General features: G+C 43.6%; 1 protein-coding gene across 1 annotated transcript in view; it reads left to right on the plus strand.

Annotated features, from left to right (window-relative positions):
- The first annotated feature begins 16,851 nt into the window (after positions 1 to 16,851).
- Cpe (carboxypeptidase E) overlaps positions 16,852 to 23,711 on the plus strand; it is an 88,245-nt gene continuing 81,385 nt past the window's right edge. Inside the window, exon 1 of the mRNA XM_048423806.3 lies at positions 16,852 to 17,268. Within this exon, the coding sequence (XP_048279763.1) occupies positions 16,962 to 17,268 (307 nt within the window). The 5' untranslated portion in view covers positions 16,852 to 16,961. The remainder of the gene's footprint in view (positions 17,269 to 23,711) is intronic.

Below are 23,711 nucleotides of genomic sequence, written 5' to 3' on the forward strand. Positions count from 1 at the left end.
TGGAGGGGAAGACACCAATGTCCCATCTAGGACTGAGAAGAGGTAGAATTGAGTAACATGCATTTATTCTTCGTACTTTGACCAGTTATGAACTTCTATATTATCTTCTGCCCATTACCAAAACAAACAAACAAACAAACAAACACACCCCCAAAACAAAAAACTTCTATTTTATAGCCAAAAAAAGGATCAATATCCTTAAAAGCCTTTGAGGATGAACTTCTCCCTACATTAGCTTTGAACCCTAAATCCCTCTTTGATAACACTAGAAAAGAAAACACCTGCTTCATCTGTAGGCCTTCTGGTTAAAAGAATGAAGTATTTCTGGCCTTGGGTAGAGATACATTTTGCCGTTTCAAAGATTAGAACATTACATTTGTTTGTCTACTCCCTTAATAGTTACTTCAACTGGGCCTGTCAATCATGTAGCCAGGAGATCACCCCACTCAACACCCCTAAAGAAAGTTGATTTACTTGAAGGCATACTAAAAGATGGAAAGAATGATTATCCTTTTATGAGACAATGCATCTATATTTTCCAGCAGCCCCTTCCTCATGCAGCACTTACAATGTTTCTGCCAAGTCGCCTGGTGGCTTTCATGAGTCTTACTCAGAAAAGTGTAACCCCCTGACTCAGTTGGGGGTTCTATTGCTATGAAGAGACACCATGACCACAACTATTCCTATAAATGAAAACATTTAATTGGGGTGACTCATAGTTCAGAGGTTTAATTCATCATCATCATGGCAGGGCATGGTGGCATGCAGGCAGGCATGGTGCTGGAGAAGGACCTGAGAATCATATATTTTGATCCGCAGGCAATAGGAAGTGAACAGAGACACTGGACAAAGCTTGAACATAGAAGGCCTCAAAGTCCACCCCCACAGTGACACACTTCCTCCAACAACATCCTAATAGTGCCACTCCCTGTGAGCTTATGGAAACCAATTACATTCAAACTACCAACCCCCTCACCCATTTAGATACTGACCAAAAACCTGAGCTTGCTCTTTCTGATGTTCCAGGCTCTCTCAGTCATTTCCTGTAGACCCTACTCCTTTGACCATGCATCCTTTCACCAGCCCTCATTTTAAACATGGCGGCTTTATTGGACCCTAACTAAAACACTGACTTTCTCCCTCCCTCCCACCCATCTCCCTCCTTCTGGCAGCTTTCAAGACTGACAGCTTGCTGGCCTTCTTGTTTTCCTCTCAAACTCTAATAAAACTGCTCATGAACTTGTTTCTGAGTCTAGTTTTAAATATTTATTGGGAGCTAGATAGAGAAATCAGTAGTTAAGAGCACCAGATGCTCTTCCAGAGGACCTGCTTTCAATTCCCAACATCCAAGTAGAGCTCATAGCAATCTACAACTCTAGTCCCAGGGGATCTGATGCCCTCTGCTGGTCTCCCTGGGAACTTTCTATGAGTTTATGGGGGTCAATAACAGTCAAACTACCACACAGGCTTTTCAGGATGGACTTCTCCCTAAATCTTGAAAAGGAGAAGAATAGAGGTATCAGGGCTCTCTAAATACCCATTAGCAACTATGTTGCCCTGGTCAAAAGAATAGATCTGGGTTTTGCCTCTGGCACTGGGTGAAGATGTGATTTTTTTGAACTTCCAAAACATTATATACTATTATCTCTTCCCTTAAGAGGTAATCCAGCTAGACCTGTCAATCACCTGGCTAGGATCCAACCCCTCAGGGAAGGTGAATCATCTTAAAATTTACTAGAGGTATTGAATACATATTTAATCTCTTAATGAGGTAAGGTACTTAGTACCTCCCTCCCCATAGAATTCCCTTCCTCCATGCAGTTGCTAGCAGATTTCCACTACTAAATGGACCTTCTTTTCTGAGTTCTAATTCAACAAGTAGAATGCTTCCTTTTCTCCAGTTTCTCTCCACTCTTTGCATACTGACCCCATCCTAATTATATGTGCACTGACACTGGGCATTCTTCTCTGAAGACCCTACACCACGCACTGCTTACCAGCCTCCATTGATGGACATGCCTCTTTTCTTAGACCCTAACTTAAGGCATGGCTGTCTCTTTCCCCAAATCCATTTCTCTTCTTCCAGAAGCCACCAAGTTTGATAGCTTTGCCTGCCCATTGCCTTCCTTCCAAACTTCTGTAAATTGTCCTCCCTGTGGCTGTTTTAAAATTATTTTGCCTACAAGACTAAAGACGCAAGCCCCAGCAGGCATCCAGCAAGTAAGACTCCTGCTGGTAGTCCACTCCACCACACCCAACACCCATTGGACTCTGTAACCTCCAAGTACCACTTCATCCCCCAAACACAGAGAACCCATCATCCTCCCCGCTTCAGCTCTGGGGGATCCAATCCCCAATGTATACATATGATGTACACTCACAGGAATACACATGTACATTAAAATAAAAATAAATCTTGCCAGACAAGGTAGTACATGGTTTTAATGCCAGAACTCAGAGGGCAGATCAGTCTAGTCTGTACAGCAAGTTTCAGAATGGACAAGAATAAATGGAAAGACCCTGCCTCAAAAAATAAATAAATAAAATAAAAAACTTACACAAAGCAAAACAAAAACCCCAAACAAACAAACAAACAAACAAACAAACCACTTTTTTTTTGTTTTCCATTCTTTGTTTTTCCATTGCCCCTTTGATACCTACAAAAGTTGTTTTGGTTTGCAAAATGGTGTTTAATAATTTTTTAAAACTATTTGTATTCCTTTTTAAAATATCTATTTATTTATTATATACAATATTCTGTCTACATGTATGCCTGCAGGCCAGAAGAGGGCACCAGACCTCATTACAGATGGTTGTGAGCCAACATGTGGTTGCTGGGAATTGAACTCAGGACCTTTGGAAGAGCAGGCAATGCTCTTAACCTCTGAGCCATCGCTCCAGTCCTATGTATCCTTTTTCATTCTTTTCATTTTTATGGGATACTCGCAAATAAACATTCTATGAGTTTATTAATTTTTCTTCTTGATTAAATTTATTGTTGAATCCTTCTGGGTAGTTTTTTGGTCAAGTTACTGTACTATTTAGTTTTTGAATTTGTTTGGTTCTGTTTAACTATTTGTCTTTGCAATATTTTTATTTATGTATTTTTTCCTAAGTTTTTTTGTTTCCTTTATAATTTACTGAACTTCAGTGAAAAGTTTCCGCACCTCAATAAGCATCTCCACCAACGTAGTGATCCAAATCAGACCAAATCAAACTGAATTAGAAAAAGCCCAGGTTTAATGGGGAACATACTCCTGGATGATTTTCCAATCCCCCAAAGAGGAGATGAGAAAGAGAGACTGAAAAATAGTATGTCTGTTTTCTGGGGTGGGGGAGTTTAATTACCTTGTGGGAGTGGTCTTGAGCATCTCTTGGGGAGGGGTCATCATTTGTCAGGCTTTCTGAGATGCAGTTTGGAGAGAGAGGGGGAGAGGGCTTGGGGTGGAGCTTCCACCAGAACATTCATTTACACCATCACTTGGAATTCTTTGTCAGAGAGTTTATAGCTCTTCATCTGTGTAGGGTTAGTTAGTTAATATTTATCTTCTTCTTTTAACTGTGTTTTGTTTCCTTGACTCTTCAAATTTCTAGCATCTTTGCACTGATGTGTGCCTATCTGTAGAAAAGGTCTCAGTTGTATCTCAGGTGGTAGATTGCTTCTGTAGCACGCAGGAAGTCCTGAATTTGTAAAGGTCCTAGGAAATGCTGAAGAAGACCTTCAGACTCAAATAGTATGTAAAAGCAAAAGTGATTATTAATATTCCAACATGCATGCAGGATTGACACCTGTACAAAACGGTGATGACCCCGAGAGGAGCGTGCAGACTCCTTTGGAGCACATTTAGGGGGAGTTTCAGAGACAGGTCATCTCATACATAATTGGCTAAGCAAGCAACAGTTACACTAGCGTCCTTTGAATTGGCTGAGGTCTAGTCATCACTTTTGGACAAACTTGCACAACCTTGGACAAGTCTGGACGCGCGGCTCAGAAGGGGCAGCTGGATTTGTCCTTGAGACGTTGTGAGGCTGGCTTAGGCCTTGTGTTTGTTCTCTCCCTCATCCCTGAATGCAAGGGTATTGTGAATAAATGGCCCGTCTCAGAGAACTGAAACCTTAATTCAGCTGGGGCAGTGAGAGAGTTTAACTCCTTCCCCAGCACTGTGAGGACGGGAAAGCTCTGAAAGCGCCACCGTTGGCAGAGAAATGAACTGCAAGAGGCAAGAAGGAAATCAGCTCAGCACAGCTTAGCTGGGGCTGGCACAAGCTTCTAGAGTCCGACCCTGAGCAGTTGATTTTTGACATATTTAAGCACTATACAACTTTGAATAAAGATTTCCTTGAGACAATTATCACAACAAAGCTTACAGAATGAGTTCATTAAAAGTCCTTTGCAAAGTACATGTCTTTTGCAAAATACCTGTGACATCCTCCACACAAATGGGGTCTATTGACTGAGAACAATGCTCAATATCAGGGTCTAGGAAGGAGGGGTCTGGGATAGTATAAGAGTAGACTCTTTTGCAAAATATGCAAGGCCCATTTTATAAGGATGGGTTCTATTGACTGAGATACCATGCTCAGGATTCTGGGGGACTCAAATGACACTTGGCTCTACAGAATAGCAAAAATTTCCAGGCTACTAACAGCATCCACTTGAACCTTCTGGGTAGAAGATGGGTGTAAATCCTTTCCACGGAAGAGAAAAGCCTGTGAGTTTAACGTTCCTTGTTTGTCTAACTCTGTCTGTGACCACGTGGACCTTGTGCCCTTCTATAGAGCACTGCATAGACCGGGTATGACTGTATATGCCTGTTATCCCAGAACTTGGGAAGTAGAGGCAGGAGCTAATTCATGGACACTTTAAGCCACATAGAGGATTTGAGGCTGATCTGGGCTGTTACATGAGATCCTGTCAATAAAAACAACCCTTGGAAGAGGCAATCTTCTCTCCAGGACTGCAAGGACTGTCTTTGGAAAAAAACTGTGGAAATCAGTCATGGCAAAGATTCTGATCAGGGCAGTGGTGGTACACGCCTTTAATCCCAGCACTCGGGAGGCAGAGGTAGGCGGTTCTCTGTGAGCTCAAGACCAGCCTAGTCTACAGAGAGAGTTCTAGGACAGGCTCCAAAGCTACACAGAGAAACCCTGTCTCTAAGAACAAAAACAAGCAAAAAAAAAATTCTGGGCCTTTGTTCCTAGATACTCTGGACTTTGTTGTCGAGGTCAATGATTTCTTGTTCACTCTGGTGTCTGACAGGAAGTGGTGCCATACAGGAGGAGAGACAGGAAGTGGTGGTCTAGTGGAGGTGAGACAGGAAGTGGTGCACTATAGCAGGTGAGAGAGGAAGTGGAAATGGTACTCTACAGGAGGTGAGACAAGAAGTGGTGGGATGTGAGACAGGAAGTGGTGCTGTACAGGAGGTGAGACAGGAAGTGGTGCTGTACAGGAGGTGAGACAGGAAGTGGTGCTGTACAGGAGGAGAGACAGGAAGTGGTGCTGTACAGGAGGAGAGACAGGAAGTGGTGCTGTACAGGAGGTGAGACAGGAAGTGGTGCTGTTCAGGAGGAGAGACAGGAAGTGGTGCTGTACAGGAGGTGAGACAGGAAGTGGTGCTGTACAGGAGGTGAGACAGGAAGTAGTGCTGTACAGGAGGTGAGACAGGAAGTGGTGCTGTACAGGAGGTGAGACAGGAAGTGGTGATGTACAGGAGGTGAGACAGGAAGTGGTGCTGTTCAAGAGGAGAGACAGGAAGTGGTGCTGTACAGGAGGAGAGACAGGAAGTGGTGCTGTACAGGAGGTGAGACAGGAAGTGGTGCTGTACAGGAGGAGAGACAGGAAGTAGTGCTGTACAGGAGGTGAGACAGGAAGTGGTGCTGTACAGGAGGTGAGACAGGAAGTGGTGCTGTACAGGAGGTGAGACAGGAAGTGGTGCTGTTCAAGAGGAGAGACAGGAAGTGGTGCTGTTCAAGAGGAGAGACAGGAAGTGGTGCTGTTCAGGAGGAGAGACAGGAAGTGGTGCTGTACAGGAGGTGAGACAGGAAGTGGTGCTGTACAGGAGGTGAGACAGGAAGTGGTGCTGTACAGGAGGTGAGACAGGAAGTGGTGCTGTTCAAGAGGAGAGACAGGAAGTGGTGCTGTACAGGAGGAGAGACAGGAAGTGGTGCGCTATAGCAGGTGAGACAGGAAGTGGAAATGGTGCTCTACAGGAGGTGAGACAGGAAGTGGTGCTGTACAGGAGGTGAGACAGGAACTAGCACCTTATGAAGTTTCATGAAAGGTTTGGGCATCACAGCCATGATCCTTGCTTGCTTTCTTGGAAAATGAGCCTCTATTCTGTGTCTTCTCTAAAGGTTACAGTGACAGTAGCCATGCCAGAGGGGCAGAGGTGGCAACTGACTTCAGGAGATTCCCTTAACTGACAGTGGTGGGGGAATCTCAGACAGGCAAGACCCCAAAGGCTTCAGCTCCAGAGTGTCTCTTGCTACTGCTATGCCTTCATCTGTTTGCCACTGCCATTTTTTTCTCTGACATGGTATAAATGGATGTGGGGAGAGCCCCATTGCTTTTTAATGTAGTGTGATTGGCTCATGGAAAGTTCCCATTCTACCGGGCATTTTTACCTGTGGATTGTTATGAAGATGATTTCCTCTTAAACTGTACTGTTCAAAGTGTTACCCCACATCTGATAAAACAGGGGCTGCAGAGGATAGAAAATAGGACTAAGAAGTGTCACACAGCAGGGACTTAGGAATTTCCCTTGAGAAGCCGTGTATAGACTATGGTTTAGGTTAATGATTCAGAAATACAACTGATTTCCAGTAGTTAGCTCAAGTTCTTCCTGATATTGGGAAATGTGTTTGTGTGTTTCAGTGCACAGCACAGCTAAGACAATGCTTTAAACAACTGACTTCACGTAACTAGAAAACAAAGAATTGGATAGTTAGTTAAGATAATTGGATAGGACTCCAAAATATGAAGAGTGAAACTAGAAACCTATATTTCTGGCAAGTATAAAAACTGCTGCCTATGTAAATGGTTGTGGCTGAAAGGCTCCCGACCTATGAGACGTGTAAAATATAAACGTTTGACTGTGTGTGGGCTCTACATGATATTTGTTTTTCATCTCTAATAATAAAATGTTTAATCATGTAAGGGATATGGAAAACATGTTGTTTTTTACTTGTATTCATTTTAATCATTCTCTTAAAAATAGAATGTAACCACACTGTAATTTTTATATTGCTCAGAAGATTCTGCATAAATACATAAACCGTAAGGGAGAAAGTAAAGAAGATAGGAGAAAAACATCAGGAAAGCTGTAGAAGGAGAGACGATAGAGAAGGAAGACATCAGGAAGTAGAGGAGAAGGATGTCATCAGGAAAGAGAGAGACATTAGGGTAGAAGAACAAAACAGAAAACAAACAGAGTAGAACAAGTAACAGAAAGAATAATAAAACAGAAGAGAAACTTTTATCTCTCAGGAAAAGAAGTCTGTGTGTTTTTCTCACAGACTCTGCTTCACATTCCCAATCTCTCTGACCTGCAGAAGGCTCGGCATTACAGAGACTTTCAAAACAGGAAGGTGCTCACTGTAAGTGTGCAGCTCTGCAGGGAAAGGTATCCTGGAATTTGGAAATCAAGGAATACCTGCGTTCACTTCCTCTAGTTTTTCTGAGCATCTTTTCTTTCACCTTCTAAAGGTACACGTTTTCCTATACCTTTTCCCCCACCATTTTGTGTGAGACAAGGTAGACGTTGACTCCCTCCCCTTGAGCATTTCACCCCTTCCCCATCCCAGGGAGAACTTGCAATCCCTCTGGATTCTAAACTGTGTGGGTTTTAAAGTAGGGGCTGAAATAGGTAAAAGCTGTTCTTGCCTGCTTCCAAATGTGGCTAACCTTGACTCTATGCTTGCCTGGGTACTTTAACATCTTAAACATTTAATTCTAGACTTGTAATGTAATTGAATCTGTGTGTCTGTGGGAAAATAAGAAGTAGGACTTTTCCTTCTGCCTTCTTACTGATGTTACTATTATAGATGTCAGACATGGAGTTCTTGGAGCTGGACTGAGAAATTCACATTAAGCCCAATTACATGATTAGTTTTTAGTTGCCCTCAGTTCTTCACCGAAGATGGGACAGAAGGTGTTAGGTCTTTTTAGGGTGTCCTTTGGAGGCCTCATGTCATGGTTTGAATATGAAGTTTATCAAAGATTCGTGTTGAAGGCTTGACCACTGGTATATGCAGGGTTCATGGTGGGGGAAGTGGATTACTACAGCTCTAATCTCATGAATAGGTTAATTCATGCATGATGTAATAGCTGAGTGGGATATAGGCAGTGATTCCAGTTGGAAGGAGTAGGGCATGAGTCCTTGGTCCATTCCTTCTCTCTTTCTGCTTCTTGGTCACCTTAAACAAGCAGCTTTCCTGCATTACACTGTCCCAGGATCATGTTCCTGCCATGCCACAGCCAAAAGCAATGGATTCAGATGCCCTAGTACTGCATCCCTGAAATGGTGAGTCAAATGTGTGTGTGTGTGTGTATGTGTGTGTATGCATGTATATATATATGTATATATTAAAAATTATTAATATCAGGTATTTTGTTACAGTGATAAAGCACTTTTTTAAAAAATATGGGGCGCTCTACAACATGGTTTCCAGCTGTCTTAGAATAAGTCATATAAGGAGGGAGAGACAGACAGACAGACAGAGAAAGTCAGAGAGACAGAAAAAAAGAGAGAGAGAACAAATAAGATGGAAGTTATAGCAGATTTGGAAGATAACATCCCATTATTTCTTTTGGCTTTATTTTTGCAGTTCTAGAGAGCTAACTCATGGCTTCATGTTTGCTAGACAGGGAATTTACCACCAAGCTAAATCCTAAGCCCAAATTTCCATCATTTCTGCTTGATTATGTTCACTTGAGTGAGTTACTAAGTCCTGCCTACATCCTGATGGAAAGAAATTAAACTTCATCTCTTTGAGTGGAGGAGAATACAGAATAGGTAACCATCACTGCACTGTTTGTTATTGCCCATTTCTTAGTAGCATTTTTGATAATGTCATGTTGGTTATTGGAGACTTTGCCATGGTGGGAATATTTGTATCATGTAACTGAGCTAAAGCTCCGAAATCATTCTGTTTCTTACCAGAGAACTATTAGCCATTTTCCTGCACACTGCTGGACAGAGGCAGAGCTCCATGTTCACAGAATATCTGTGGGGTAGATAGACATTAGACAGAGCTTAGAAAGACAGGAATCAAAGCTACATACATAGAAAGAGTTTCTGAACTTGGTGAGTGGTGCGGGAGAATTATCTGTATCTGTCAATCATATTTTAATAAAACGCTGATTGGCCAGGCAGGCAGTATAGGCGGGAAAGCCAGACAGGAAGTAGGGGTGGAGCAATGAAAACAGGAGTATCCTGGAAAGCAGGAAGCCATTCCTTGACTCCTGCGCAGACCATCGAAGAGGCAGCATGTAACTTGACCAGCTGAGAAAGGTACGGAGCCAATGTGGCTAATGTAGATAAAGATAATGGGGTAACATAAGTTATAAGAATTAACAAGAAGCCTGACCTAATGGGCCAATCAGTTTATAACCTTATGGAGTCCTGTGTGTAATTTCTCTTTGGGATTTGCCGGCTGTTGGGGTACCGGGCGGGATGGAAACCCCAACAAGCCGGCCCTCATGTTACATATGGCGCCCAGACGTGGATAAATGAATCCACAGAAAGCCTGAGAAAGTTTGGGAAAGAATAGAATAAAGTATGTTTTCTTGGTAGCAGCAATTTTTCGGTTCTGCTCTGCTTGCTAGAGGCAAGCAAATGCTCTCATCTAGGAGAGGCTTCTTGACTCAGCCTTGGCTGCAAAACCTTGCAGCTCATTGGGAGGTCCTGCCACGAAACACTTGGATGCTGTTGGTGGAGAGCTGAGCGCATGCTTTTCGGTCGTAGCAGGAAAAAAGCTGTGCTGTTTTAAAGTGCCGGCTTTCTGGGCTGTCCTGCCAGGACAAACTCTGACTCTTGCAGGCAGGCAGTCCGACTGAGTGTGGTCTGTGAGCAGAATGATGCAGCTTGCTTGCTAGCAAGGACCTTGAAACACGACAAGTTGTGGCAGTGAACACAGCTGTGGCTGGTATCTCAGCTATGAGTCTGGAAAGCTAAGGAATGAGCTGGATCTAGCTGTCAAAGCCACGGCTTCCCATATTGCTTTGTAAATTAAAGGCTCATGTGGTCAAAAAAAGAGAGATAAACAGTAAAGAGAGATTCAAAGATGAAGAAAACCTCTAAATGGTTTACAGTGTGTATATACAGACTAAAAGTTAAAGTTCTTAAAGTTAAAAGGAAAGAAAGAGAGTAGTTGGGTGTGGTGGTACACACCTTTAATCCCAATGCCTGGGAGGCAGAGGCATATTGACCTCTGTGACTTCAAGGGATAGAGGTAGATTGACCTCTGTGACCTCAAGGTGTGGTAGTACACGCCTTTAATCCCAATGCCTGGGAGGCAGAGACAGATCTCTGTGAGTTCAAGGTGTGGTAGCATACACCTTTAATCCCAGCACTGGGGAGGCAGAGACAGGAGGATCTCTGTGAGTTCAAAGACAGCCTGGTCTACAGTGTTATTCCAGGACAAAGATATACAAAGATCCTGTCTCAAAAAGTAAAAGTAAAAATAAAAGAAATAGAGGTTAAAATAAAGCCACATAAAGATGGAAAATGCACAGATAATCTTCATACTGTATGCTTTTATGTTCTCTTTAAATTGTTTGATTGCTGAGGAAGGAGCAACAACTGCTAAAAGATTTTTGTTTATAAATGCTGCTAAACTAACCCAAGATAGGAATTTTGAAAATACCTTGGTTTCAAAACTGAAGTCAAAAGGTATGTTACTTTGGAGAAGAGATTTTGCTTTTGTTTCCACAGAAAACGAGAGACTCTGGATTTATTCAGAGTTAAGAATAATCACCTTTGACCAAGGGAGGCCACCTGAAAAATCTCCGATAGGAACAGATGGCCCAGATGACAGAGGTCTACATCCAGAACTGATCCAAGACTGCTGCCTAAGATGATCGAGACTCACAGGATACTCCAGTCATGACTTGATTATAACTCTAAATTTTCTTTAGGTCCCCTTAAGACTATCAGCGCCCCCAACCAGCAGGAAGTAGCCTGAAATACTACGCCCACATTCCCAACAAATGGATTATGGGTATTTTCCTTTGTTTAAAAAAAAAAAAAAAGAGAGAGGGAAATGGTGCGGGAGAATTATCTGTATCTGTCAATCATATTTTAATAAAACGCTGATTGGCCAGGCAGGCAGTATAGGCGGGAAAGCCAGACAGGAAGTAGGGGTGGAGCAATGAAAACAGGAGTATCCTGGAAAGCAGGAAGCCATTCCTTGACTCCTGCGCAGACCATCGAAGAGGCAGCATGTAACTTGACCAGCTGAGAAAGGTACGGAGCCAATGTGGCTAATGTAGATAAAGATAATGGGGTAACATAAGTTATAAGAATTAACAAGAAGCCTGACCTAATGGGCCAATCAGTTTATAACCTTATGGAGTCCTGTGTGTAATTTCTCTTTGGGATTTGCCGGCTGTTGGGGTACCGGGCGGGATGGAAACCCCAACAAGCCGGCCCTCATGTTACAGGTGAGAACAGAGGCAAAACTGCAAGTGGGGCTTGTAAGTGTTTAAATACGCAACAACAATGTCTAGAAGTGACATTAAAAAAAAACCAGTACTGTCTCTTTCAAATTCTTTCTCATGTTTGTACATACATTTCAAAATAGGTTCTGCATGTTGAATTTACCAGAAACTTGGAATTCAAAATATTTTAAAATTCTTTAATGAAGATGAGTAAGCACATACATGACTATGAAGCACAAAGGAGTAATGCATGCTCCGGTAGAACGGATGCAGCTGGCCCTATGTAAAATAGCCAGAAGTGCAAGGTCCAAGGTTTAATTCCTTTGAATCAAAGCCTTAGTGTATGTGGTATGCCAGCCATCAGATTTGTGGAAAATCATCTGAGAAAGAAAGCTTCCAGAACCATAGCATTTTAGATTTGCAATAGACCTTAGGAAACATTAATATACGCTTTATTATTATTATTATTATTATTATTATTATTATTATTATTTGAGACAGTGTTTCTCTGTAGCTTTTGGAGTCTGTCCTGGAACTAGCTTTTTTAGACCAGGCTGGCCTTGAACTCACGGATATCCACCTGCCTCTGCCTCCCAAGTGCTGGGATTAGAGGCATGCACCACCACCGCCCGGCTATGTATTGTGGTTCGAAAGAGAAATGTTCCCACAAGCTCAAGCAATTGAATACTTTGACCCCCATTAGTGACTCTGTTTGGGAAGGTTATGGAACCCTTTGGAGGTGGAGCCTTGCGAGAGGAAGCATGTCACTAGGCTAACATCAGGCTTTGAAAGTTCATAGCTTTTCCCTGCTTCCAGTTTTCTCTTTCTGCTTCTTGCAGGTGGGTGGAGATGTGATCTCTCAGCTCCCTGATCTGGCCCCGTAGGCACCTGCTGCCTGCCTGCCTGCTTGCTGTTGTGATGAACTCTCCCTCTGAAATGGGAAGTTAAGTTCAACTTTCTTCTATAAACTCTTGTGGACAAGCTATTTCATCACAGTAAGAGAGAATTAGCCATACGACGTATTTGTCAATCAAATATTAAATTTACAATTCCTCCGCCTTGTCCTTTTGATTGTTTCTGACAGGGTCTCCCGTAACCCAGGCTGGTTTCCAACTCATTGTAGTGGACTCTTGGATGAATCTCTTGACTCTCTTCCCTTCACTCCCAAGCGCTGGCGTTATAACCATAAGTCAAGCTACCTGGTTCATTTCCTGCTTAAAATCAAGAACATTTTAAAAAAATTGTCTTAAAAAATTTTTAATACTCTTATGGGTGTGTCTGCCATGTGTGTGCAAGTGTGCAAGAAGCCAGAAGAGGATGTTATACCTGCTGGAGCCGGAGTGCTAAGTGATCATATGCCTCCTGACATGGGTACTGGGAATCAAACTCGGGTCCCCTGGAGGAACAGGGAGCACTCACTCTCAGTCAGTGAGCCGTCTCTCCAGATCCTAAGCCAAGAATGAATATTAATGCCTGGAACTCACCTCGAACTCTGAGACTTGAAAACTTGAAAATACATGCATTTAAAAAATACATGGAGGCTGGGCGGTGATGACGCATGCCTTTAATCCCAGCACTCAGGAGGCAGAGGCAGTGGATCTCTGTGAGTTCGAGGCCAGCCTGGTCTACCAGAGCTAGTTCCAGGATAGGCTTCAAAGCTACAGAGAAACCTTATCTCAAAAAACCATATATATATATATATACACACGCATAAGTATATGTAATTATTTGAGAATTTAAAACAATGTCTTTTAAATTTTTGTTATTTTTATTGCTGGGGTGGAACCTTCTGCTCACCCCTGGAAAGCTGGATTCCCCAAACTCCGCCCACTCAAAGTCTCCAAACAAAGGAAAGGCAGCCCTAAGCCCAGTTCTAAATTCTTGGTGGGTACTACAGCTCCTTTCCTGAAACTGCCAGCTCTCCAAGTCCCCACCTAAAGTGCTTGTCTTTTGACCATACGTGGGCACAAACCTCACCTACAACCTATAAAGTCACCCTGCATTCGTTTGTGGGTGTGGCTTCTCTGGCCTGGATATCTGGGACTGGAGAACCCACTAGGAAGCTACTTTGCTCAAACAAACACGTTCTTATACTTTTTTGATTCTTCTCGATCTGACTTACTGCATCAACAGAGAAACCTACTGTGGGGAAGAGGGAGGGACAGAAAACCTCTTATTAATTGTTATCATTGTTTTAAGTGTATATGTGTTTTGTCTGTACACAGTGTGCCTGCCTGCTACTGGCAGAGATCAAAAGAGGCCTTTGGATCCCCTTGAACTATAATTACCAACCATTGTGAACTATCATGTGGATGCTGGGAATTGAACCTGGGTCCTCTGGTTCTCCAGTGCTCTTAACTACTGGGCTATTGCTCTAGTCCCAACAGTACAGACATTTAGCAAGTCACCTAGATGCTTCTTTTATACTTAAACACTAGAGAATGGATAATTGAGTCATTTTTCTTTCTTTCTTTCTTTCTTTTTTTTTTTTTTTTTTACATATTAGGGCCACAGACATCTAAGATGTCAGAGGCAATATCATACAGCTAGTGTAATCCCACCTTTTTCCCTTTTAAAGTAAAAACAAGCAAAACAAAAAATTCCTTAGGACCTATAAGGGGATACTTAAAAAAAAAGTCAGCCAAGGAACAAGATAGGACTTCAATGAGAGGGTCTTGTTTGTGTGTAGTTACGAGTCAATACACCCCCACCCAGCCACAAATTAGTGAGGTTGCTATAAATTACTAACAAGAAAATCTTAACTCTAGAATTTTGAAGTCATTGCTTTTAACCACATTGTTTTCTTTTCTCTGGTTTTCCAAGGTTGCCCTTTGGGGAATGAGTTTTTAGAAGTGTAATTATAACTTTGCTTTCAAACTTCTGAACTAAGGAACCAAACCCAGGCTGACCATAGTGGGAAGCATAGAGGGTTCTTTTTGGTGTTGCTGCTTTTCCTAAAGCTCTGTCTACTTTAAAGAGGAAGTTGGATGGCAGTTTGCCTCCCCAAACAACCCCCACCCAAATCTGTGGTAGCTGGCTAAGAAGGCACATCACGATAATACACACCAGCATTTGGGAGCTTGAAGATAAGAGCTGAGGAGTTCAAGGCTTGAGTTTGAGGTCAGCCTGGGCTACCCGAGACCCCGTCTGAAGAGAAGAAGATTTGACACAAGATTTGAAGCTATCCTCTCTGCCAGCATCTTGCTGATATGCCTGTCTTATTTATTCACTTTTATTTACTTATTTGAGGCAGCCTCTCACTAGTATTAATTATTATTATTAATATTATTATAATTAATTATTCAGGAAAGTGTATTATTAGGCAGTGGAGAAAAAGACATCTGAGAAAAAAAATGTCCAACATGAAACATTAGCCAGCGGGTGCAGCCTTTCTTTTTGGTGGCCACACTCAATGGATTATTTATTCAGATCTGTGCTGTCGTTAAATCTGAATGGCAACCTTTTGCAGGTGCTGCTCCTGCTTCAGGCTCTTGAATGCGGGGACGATGGGTGCACACTCTCATGACTTGTTTTTTACTTCCTGTAAAATTTATATGTGTGCGTGTCCCCATTTATTTATGTGTATGTGAGGGGGCTCAAGGAAGTTTGAATTGGCATCAGATCCCCGGAAGCTGGAGATGCAGACAGTTGGGATCCCCTGGTTGTGGGTGCTGGGAATGGAACTTGGGTCCTTTGCAAGAGTGTTATGCTCTCTGTACTGTGAAGCCATGTCTCCAGCCCCTGGAACAGTAGTATTTATTTTAGGACTGATTGTTGAAATCCTCAAGATGAGCTGGATGCCTACAAGGACTGCCTTCTTTGGCTTAGGGTTGTTTCCAGAATGAGTGACAGACAATTTTTAGGGGCCTCACTCACCAGTGCCACTGAAATTTCGTGCCTTAGCTGTGGCACTCCTGTTATGATTTCTCGGGGTGGATGGTGGGATGCGGTGTGGGGTGTGCACAGGGCAGTCACATCTGCCACAGGTCGACTTTGGAAGGCAGTGGGCCTTCTTAGAGCCACAGAGGCCACACAGCTTGTTAGTCTGATGGGTGTCACTTCCCAAGCACCTGAGTTCCCTTTGTCCTCTAGCTGCTTCTGAGACCAAACTGTCTGGGGGAGAAGGTAGCTCCAGTCAGTGTTTCATGCTGCACTAAAAAAGAAAAAAAAAACCCTAATGAAGCTATTTATAGATCTGGATTCCTTTCCAGGTGACAGGTTTTATTCAGGACAGTGTATTATTAGGCAGTGGAGAAAAAGACATCTGAGAAAAAAAATGTCCAACATGAAACATTAGCCAGCGGGTGCAGCCTTTCTTTTTGGTGGCCACACTCAATGGATTATTATTCACATCTGTGCTGTCGTTAAATCCAAATGGCAACCTTTGCAGATGTTGCTCTAAAAACACAAGTCGTACCCGAGGGTGGTCATTTAAGCCCATGCTTTTAGATTTTTGCAGTCACTTTGTGAAAGGAATGGAGGTGCCATTTGTCTATATTTCCTCCATTACAGGGTTTAATCATAATGCCAAACTAAATCCTATGTCTCGTTCATATGCAGAGTCTGATTTTGTGTTTTTTAGGGTGTCACAGAAGGCTTCTGGTATAGGTCCTGCTTCTAAAGGACGCTGTCCTGCCTCATCCCCCCTCCCCACAGGGCACAGGAGTATGTCTAAATACAATTAAAGACAGTATCTATTAATTGGTAGGAAGCATCTTTAAATCAAAATGCAGTGTTCTGATTTAGAAATCAGAGCCTTGCCATGATGAAATCACAACCCTTAAATTTGGACTACCGAAGCAGCGATGATCAGGGAGAGAAGGCAGCAGCTAGCTGCTTCTCAACCCCACCCCGCATTCTATTGCGTCCAGGTAGAAATCCTGAAGATGCGACCTTTAAAAGCTCTATTAACAACCCAAGAATGTGTTTTCTACAACTATGGTCCTGGGTCATGGTTCCTTCTCATTGACAACAGCCTTCCTGAGTCAAGGCCTTAGCTGTCATTCCACCTGCCCGGTCCCTGGCGCCATTTGGCTTTTGACGTGGGTCTGAGCCAAGGAATAACGCCAGCATCCCTAGCGGCTGCCAGCCCTGTGCTGGGCCTCCTGGCTCCCGCTTCCCGGGGAGGGTAGGGAAGCGCGCAGAGCCGCCGCGTCGCCGCTGTCCTCTGGGTGGCCCCAGCGTGCACCACCACTCATTGAGCCCTGGAAGGTGAGGCGAGAGGAGGCTGGTGTTGAGCTCGCCAACTCCACCCGGGCCCGGGCAGACAAAAGAGGCCTGCGGAGCAGCTCGCGGGGACGCGATGGCTCGGCGCGGAGGACGGGTGCTGCTAGCGTTATGCGCTGCCCTAGTGGCCTGCGGATGGCTGCTGGCGGCGGAAGCCCAGGAGCCCGGGGCACCCGCGGCTGGCATGCGGCGACGCCGGCGACTGCAGCAGGAGGACGGCATCTCTTTCGAGTACCACCGCTACCCCGAGCTCCGCGAGGCGCTGGTGTCCGTGTGGTTGCAGTGCACCGCCATCAGCAGGATCTACACCGTGGGGCGCAGCTTCGAGGGCCGGGAGCTCCTGGTCATCGAACTGTCGGACAACCCCGGGATCCATGAGCCCGGTAAGTAAGCTGCCTGCTGCGGGACCCCGGGGACGGGAAGGAGAGGTGATTCCCGGTGGAGGATGCTTGGACGGAAGGTGGGAAGTGGGAGAGGAACCAAGCGCCCAATCTCTTCCCCATCGTTCTTATATCTGACCCCTTTTTGGTGAACACAGGCAAGGGAGGTTGGAGCGATGCGGGCAGGAGTAATAGGCAAGCAAATCCCAGAGCTCATTCCCCGGGTGTTCACCCTTACAGATGGGCCGAACTCCAAACAGAATGAAATTGTGAGTTCTCAGGAATGCCAACACCTTTCCCGCAGACACGAGTGGAAAATAAGGTGCAGAAGGCGGGGTCTCAGAGGAAACTAAAAAGAGTCATTTATCATTTGTTCGAGAATTTCCAAAGGACCAGCTTATTGGGCGCTGCAGGCTCTGCGCACCCACCTATACGTTTGTGTGAGCATTAGGTGCACTCTCGGCTGTGGAAGGTGTCAAATTTTAAAAGGATATTGATGATCTAGGTGTCGTGTCGTGAGCATATATGTCGCTCTTCCTACCACGGTGGGAAAAGGGTCTCTAACGGGCATACAAATTCTGAAACTGCGGATGGCCTTACCGAGAGAAAAATAGAACATTACATTTTGTCCCCTCTGCTTTAGCCACTCCGAGATTTTCATGACCGGGTTTCAGCTCCTGTAACCATCGTGTTAGGCATTTTCCTTCAAAGTATGTTAAATAAAGGACGCTTTGGTTTTTGTTAAAGGCTGTGGGCTTAGTATAACAGACATTTTAAACCGTGTTTTGGGACTTTTTGGATTATGTTTATGCTCTTTAGAAATGATTTAGGCCTGAGCTTTCTGTTGATAATAACAGCCTGCTAAAGCGATCTGGGCACTAAAATCAGTATGGAATGCTTTTTATTTATTTTTATTTTTTTAAAGGCAAAGGAAACACAAAAGATAGGCTAAAAATTCTCAATGCAGGACGTGAAAAGTCTCCCTTCCTCTTTCTTCCCCTCCAATTTTCTTTCCTCACAGGTTGCTTAGCTTGGCCTTGAATTTGAAATGCTGTTGGGGCTGGCCTTGAACTCCTGATCTTCCCTCCAGCTTCCAAATCTTAAAGGAATTATGGGTTATGGGTGTTTCCCATGACGCCTGCCTTTTTTTTTTCTCCTTTTTTTTTTTTTTTTTTTTGACGTTGTAGGATGAAGTCTGTGAAGGTTGAGTAACCCTCTATCGCTGAGCCATGCATTCGGCTACCTGCTTAGTTATCCCAGCTGCCAGCAGTTTCCCCTGGTATATAAGAGTCAATCTGAGAAGGGATTACAACAGGCGCTGATAGACATACCTTGGTCTTTGAGTGTATATGTTGATAAATAACAAGCCTTTAGAAAACATTTCTTGCCTACGAATAAGGTAAATGAGAGGACGTGAGTTTGCTGTGAGAACCCTCAAGCCAGATCCCAGAAAACATCCACACAGGGTTGCAGCCGGTTCAGCGTGGAAGCCAGAAACTCGAAGGCTGGTGTTTGGGTAGTCATCGGGAAATTAAGGAAACATGCTAACACGAAGAGTCTTTCAAGCAAGTCACGCAGCCAGAACCGGCTGCCCCTGACAGTCACATGACTCTGCTGCTTACTCACGATCCTCTGTTCCGAGTCTCCTGAATTATTTAGAGAGATTCTATGAAAGCTATGGTTTAACGTTCTGTCGCCTTGCTTCCAATGTGGAGACCAAATGATAGGATGATATCATTGTAAGATATGATAGGTTCTGCAAATGAAAACGAACGATTCTGCTTGAAGATGTGGAATGGATAGTACATTAAGATCTACAAATCTGGCTGAAAATGATCATTTTTTTTTTAAATGTCCTTCAAATTCCTTTTAGGTTAAACAAGTAAAAAAGGAATAGCCACAAATTTTCTGAGGCAGAAATGGGTTCATTCAGTGTTTTTGTTTTTTGAAATCTTACACCTTCAGGGTGAACTAAGTTAAATGCATATACACAAGGTGGTTCCTGCCCTCAGGGGGATGGTGAATGGGACGTGGGGCAGTAAGTGACTGGTGAGACTGGAGAGTCATAGGTAAGGGGGACTGGAGAGTATGTGACAGAAATCAGGAAAGGCCAAATTACTGAAATTTACAAATTCTAATATTGCTCAGACCTCCCTTGAAGGAGACTTAACTAATTTCATCTCAGAAGTATATCTGAGATTTGTTTGAAGTGATACTAGACATTTAAAAGACTCTACTACTTCTTTATCTGTGTGTACGTGCAGATGTGGATTCATGACATGGTGTTTGGGTGGAGGTCAGAGGACAACTTTCAGAAGCTGGTTCTTCTCCACCATATGGGTCCTGGGAATAAACTCAGGTTGTCAGGCTTGGCAACAAATGCCTTCACTTACGAGTTCTGAAGTAACACTTTTAATTCTGCTTTAAGTTCATTGACTTGATTAAAGATTTTCACACTGTGAAAAAGACTTTAAGAATGTGTCTGTGAAATCCTCCGTGAGTCCACGGTTTGAGTATGGCTTGTGCTGGAGCTTTCTTCTCTCTGGAGAGCCATCCTTTCCTTTAATTTCTTAGTCAAACATACTAAGGCTGCCAGGAGACTGTAGTGATGTATGGCCATTTATAAATTAAGTTTTCTAAAATTGTCTGAAAAATAAGCATGATTAAAATGTCACCAAGATAATAAATGAGCTTTCACAGTTTGAGACACATTTTATGTCACTGTTAATTTTTCATGTTACCAAGTTATATATTGGTATGCCCTCCCGATTTTTCTCAAATTTTATATTTTTACTTACTTATTTGTGGGTGTGTGAGTACGTATGCACACATGCATATCCTGGCACACATGTGAAGGTCAGAGGGCCCCTTGATGTTGTCTCTTCTCTCCTTCTACAGTGAGGGTTGTAGAGGTTGAACTCAGGTCCCTCAGACTGTTGGCAAACATTTTCACCTCCTGAGTCAGCTTGCTGCCTCTTTCCCATTTCTTAAAAATAGGTTTCCTAACTGATTTGTTGTTTTCTGGACCCAGGATAATGTCTATATATTTTGAGCATGGACTATCCGAGGTGTCTGTTGGGTCTGTAGTACGTTCTTAATGAGTGCATGAATGAATACTTCAACAAGAGCAACAAAACATGTTAGATGTGCCCAACATCTTGCCAGTCATTACCTGTGAGTGTGCAAACTAATAGTGATGTCAGTGCACAGTTTTGTCTTCCTTCCCATATCCTTGAGGAACTTTATTGTTATATTCATAGTGTCCGGCACATGCAATTTTATCACCAGTAGGGTCCTGTGGTAATGCCCTAAGTTGGTCCTATTTCTTGTTCTCGTCCATTGTACATAAAGGCCTCACTCACAAGGACCTTCAGATCTGTTTCTTCTTCAGACATCATTCTGGGCAGGTGAGATGGCCCAGCAGGTAAAGGTGTCCACCCCTGAGCCCGAGAGCCTGAGGTTGGTTCCTGGAACCCACATGATGGAAGAAGAGAATCAGCTGCTGGATGTCCTCTCCCCTCCACACACACACTGTCTACAGCACGGGTGTACCCACACATCTACCCACTCCTGCACACACACACTCTCCACAGCACGGGTGTACCCACACATCTACCCACTCCTGCACACACACACTCTCCACAGCACGGGTGTACCCACACATCTACCCACTCCTGCACACACACACTCTCCACAGCACGGGTGTACCCACACATCTACCCACTCCTGCACACACACACTCTCCACAGCACGGGTGTACCCACACATCTACCCACTCCTGCACACACACACTCTCCACAGCACGGGTGTACCCACACATCTACCCACTCCTGCACACACACACTCTCCACAGCACGGGTGTACCCACACATCTACCCACTCCTGCACACACACACTGTCCACAGCATGGGTGTACCCACACATCTACCCACTCCTGCACACATACACTCTCCACAGCACGGGTGTACCCACACATCTACCCACTCCTGCACACAAAATAAGCAAACAAATGTGAAAACAATAACAAAGCAAAACCTGGCCCCTCTTTGTATGTGGTGGTGCCTCAGTCTGTACAAAAAGACTTTTAGGAAACCATCCTGGGAACCATCCTGGAGACTGTGAAGGAAAGACTACACAACACCATGTGATATTTAATTTTCAATTAGACACCATTTTAATATTTGTCAAGAATACTGTGGGGTGCTGGAAAGATGACTCAGGTGTTAAGAGCTCTTGCAGAGGAACTTGGTTCAATTCCCAGCACCTTACAATATCTCAGCAGCCTGTAACTCCTGTTCCAGGGGATCTGATACCCTCTTCTGAACTCCACAGGGGCCAGGTGCCCATGTGGTGAATAGGCCTACATGTGGGTAAAGCATTCACACAGTAAAATTAAAGATATAAAATAATAATATAAAAAAGAGTAATGTGGCCCTGTCAGACAGGGTGGCGATGAGGAGAAAGTCTTTGCAACAAGAAGGACAATTGGTTATTAAGTATACCAAGGAAGTACAATACCAAATACTGTCACCTGGGAGGAATTGGCAATTCTAACTCATGTTGAAAATTAAGTCACAGTAGGACATAAACCCATGGATATGGACTGGATCACTAGCATGCTCTTTGTCTATGTGAAATAGAAACTATGAAGGGTGTTCAGTGTGCCTGTCGAGCAGGGAGAAAGTTTCCCTGCCTGTGGCTTCAGGTGTCATATTTGTTGGAACTTCCATTTGCACAGTCTCTTCCTAACCTCTCTCTGCCTTCCATGTGTGTATAAATGTCTCTAACACAGCAGGTCTTGACATACTGTGTGCCTTTGGAGGAAGAACCTTTAGCTTCAAGGAAATTTAGAAAAAAAATATATAAGGTGAAAATCTGGGGACTGTTTTACCTTTTATTAAATCAAATCCATGCACAATGATTACAAGACAAAAGGAGGAATCCATTTCCAGCCATTTTGCCATCCCTCGGAGTACCCAGCTCTCTGGCTGTTTCCAAAATCTGTTTCCCAAAGGACCAAGGGAACTCCAAGCCATAGCCCTGCTAGTCCACACTGTCCCAGAGAGTGTGTGACCTTTGGTCCTCGGTTCTTATCCTGTCACATACTCAGAGAAGAAATGCCCATAGGGATAAATCGCCCCAATACCATTGGTTTTTTTGGACTCAAAACCCACAACAAAATTATGTGTCTGCTCAGTATTTTAATTACATTTAAACCTTATGGTAGTTAATGGAATTTGGTACATTGCAGTCTCTAAAAGTTAATTTCGTAAGATAAAATCCAACCAACCAACCAAACAAACAAATGTAGTTGATGAATTTTTGTGTGTGCGGTAGGATCTCATATAACTCAGACTGGCTTCCAGTTCTCTGTGCAGTTGAGGTTGACCTCATCTCAACCCACAAGCGTTGGAAGTGCAGGCTTGGACTAGGGCTCTGCGAGCTAGCCCAGCCCTCTACCAACCGGGCGCAGCTCCAGGGTGAGGTTTGTTTTGTTGTTTGTTTGTTTGTTTTGAGATTGTAGGTATGATCTAGTCAGTCTTCTGATCTCTATTTTTTTTTAACTTTTTAGAGACAAGATTTCTCTATTATGTAGCTCTGGTGGTCCTAAAACTTGCAGTGTAAAACCAAACTGACCTCAAACTCACAGATCTGCCTCCCAATTCCAAGAGCTGAGATGAAACGCACCTTTATACCTGGCTCCAGTTTTGTGATATCTTTAATTTGAAAATTTTTAGCAGTATTGAGAGTGGCAAGGCTTGCTCTAAGTTCTGTTGTAGCAGCAAAACTCCGTGAACTGTGATAATTACTGAGAAGTATTTTTGCGGCCTCCTTTATTATCTTTAGGCTTCTGGGTGTGCTGTTGATAATTACTTTAGGGAATCAATGAGATGGTTCAGTGCATAAAGGAGCCTGCCACTGAGTCTGGAGACCCGGACTCGAGTTTTGGAAGAAGAGAACCAAGTCCTGAAAATTGTCCTCTGACCTTCTCTCTCTCTCTCTCTCTCTCTCTCTCTCTCTCTCTCTCTCTCTCCTCTCTCAAAAACTTACATACGTCCCAACACACACACACACACACACACACACACACACACACACACACACACACACACAGAATAAAATAAAGAAAACCATGAAACAAGTCATGTTGCTGGAGAGGACTTTGGCCCCTAATGATTTTTAATTTTGAAAGTGTTTTCCTTTCTCACTTAGCTCTCTTTCAGTTTGTATACACTGTATTTTAAATCTCGTGTGGCATGTAGGAGTGAGTTTGGAGCTACTTCTCCTAAGCATTTAAAAATCCTTATTTTGTTGCTGTCATTCCTTTAATGTTGAGGTTGATCTCACTGGATGCTATAATTCCATAAGGGGAAGGGGATGAACGAGAATGTGTTTCTTAAGAGAGTGCGCAGGAGGGTGAGGCTTGCTGGTATTTTCTCAAAAAC

Source organism: Myodes glareolus, chromosome 23 (genome assembly GCF_982192425.1).
Source record: "Myodes glareolus chromosome 23, mMyoGla1.1, whole genome shotgun sequence".
In the NCBI taxonomy this organism is placed as follows: Eukaryota; Metazoa; Chordata; class Mammalia; order Rodentia; family Cricetidae; genus Myodes; species Myodes glareolus.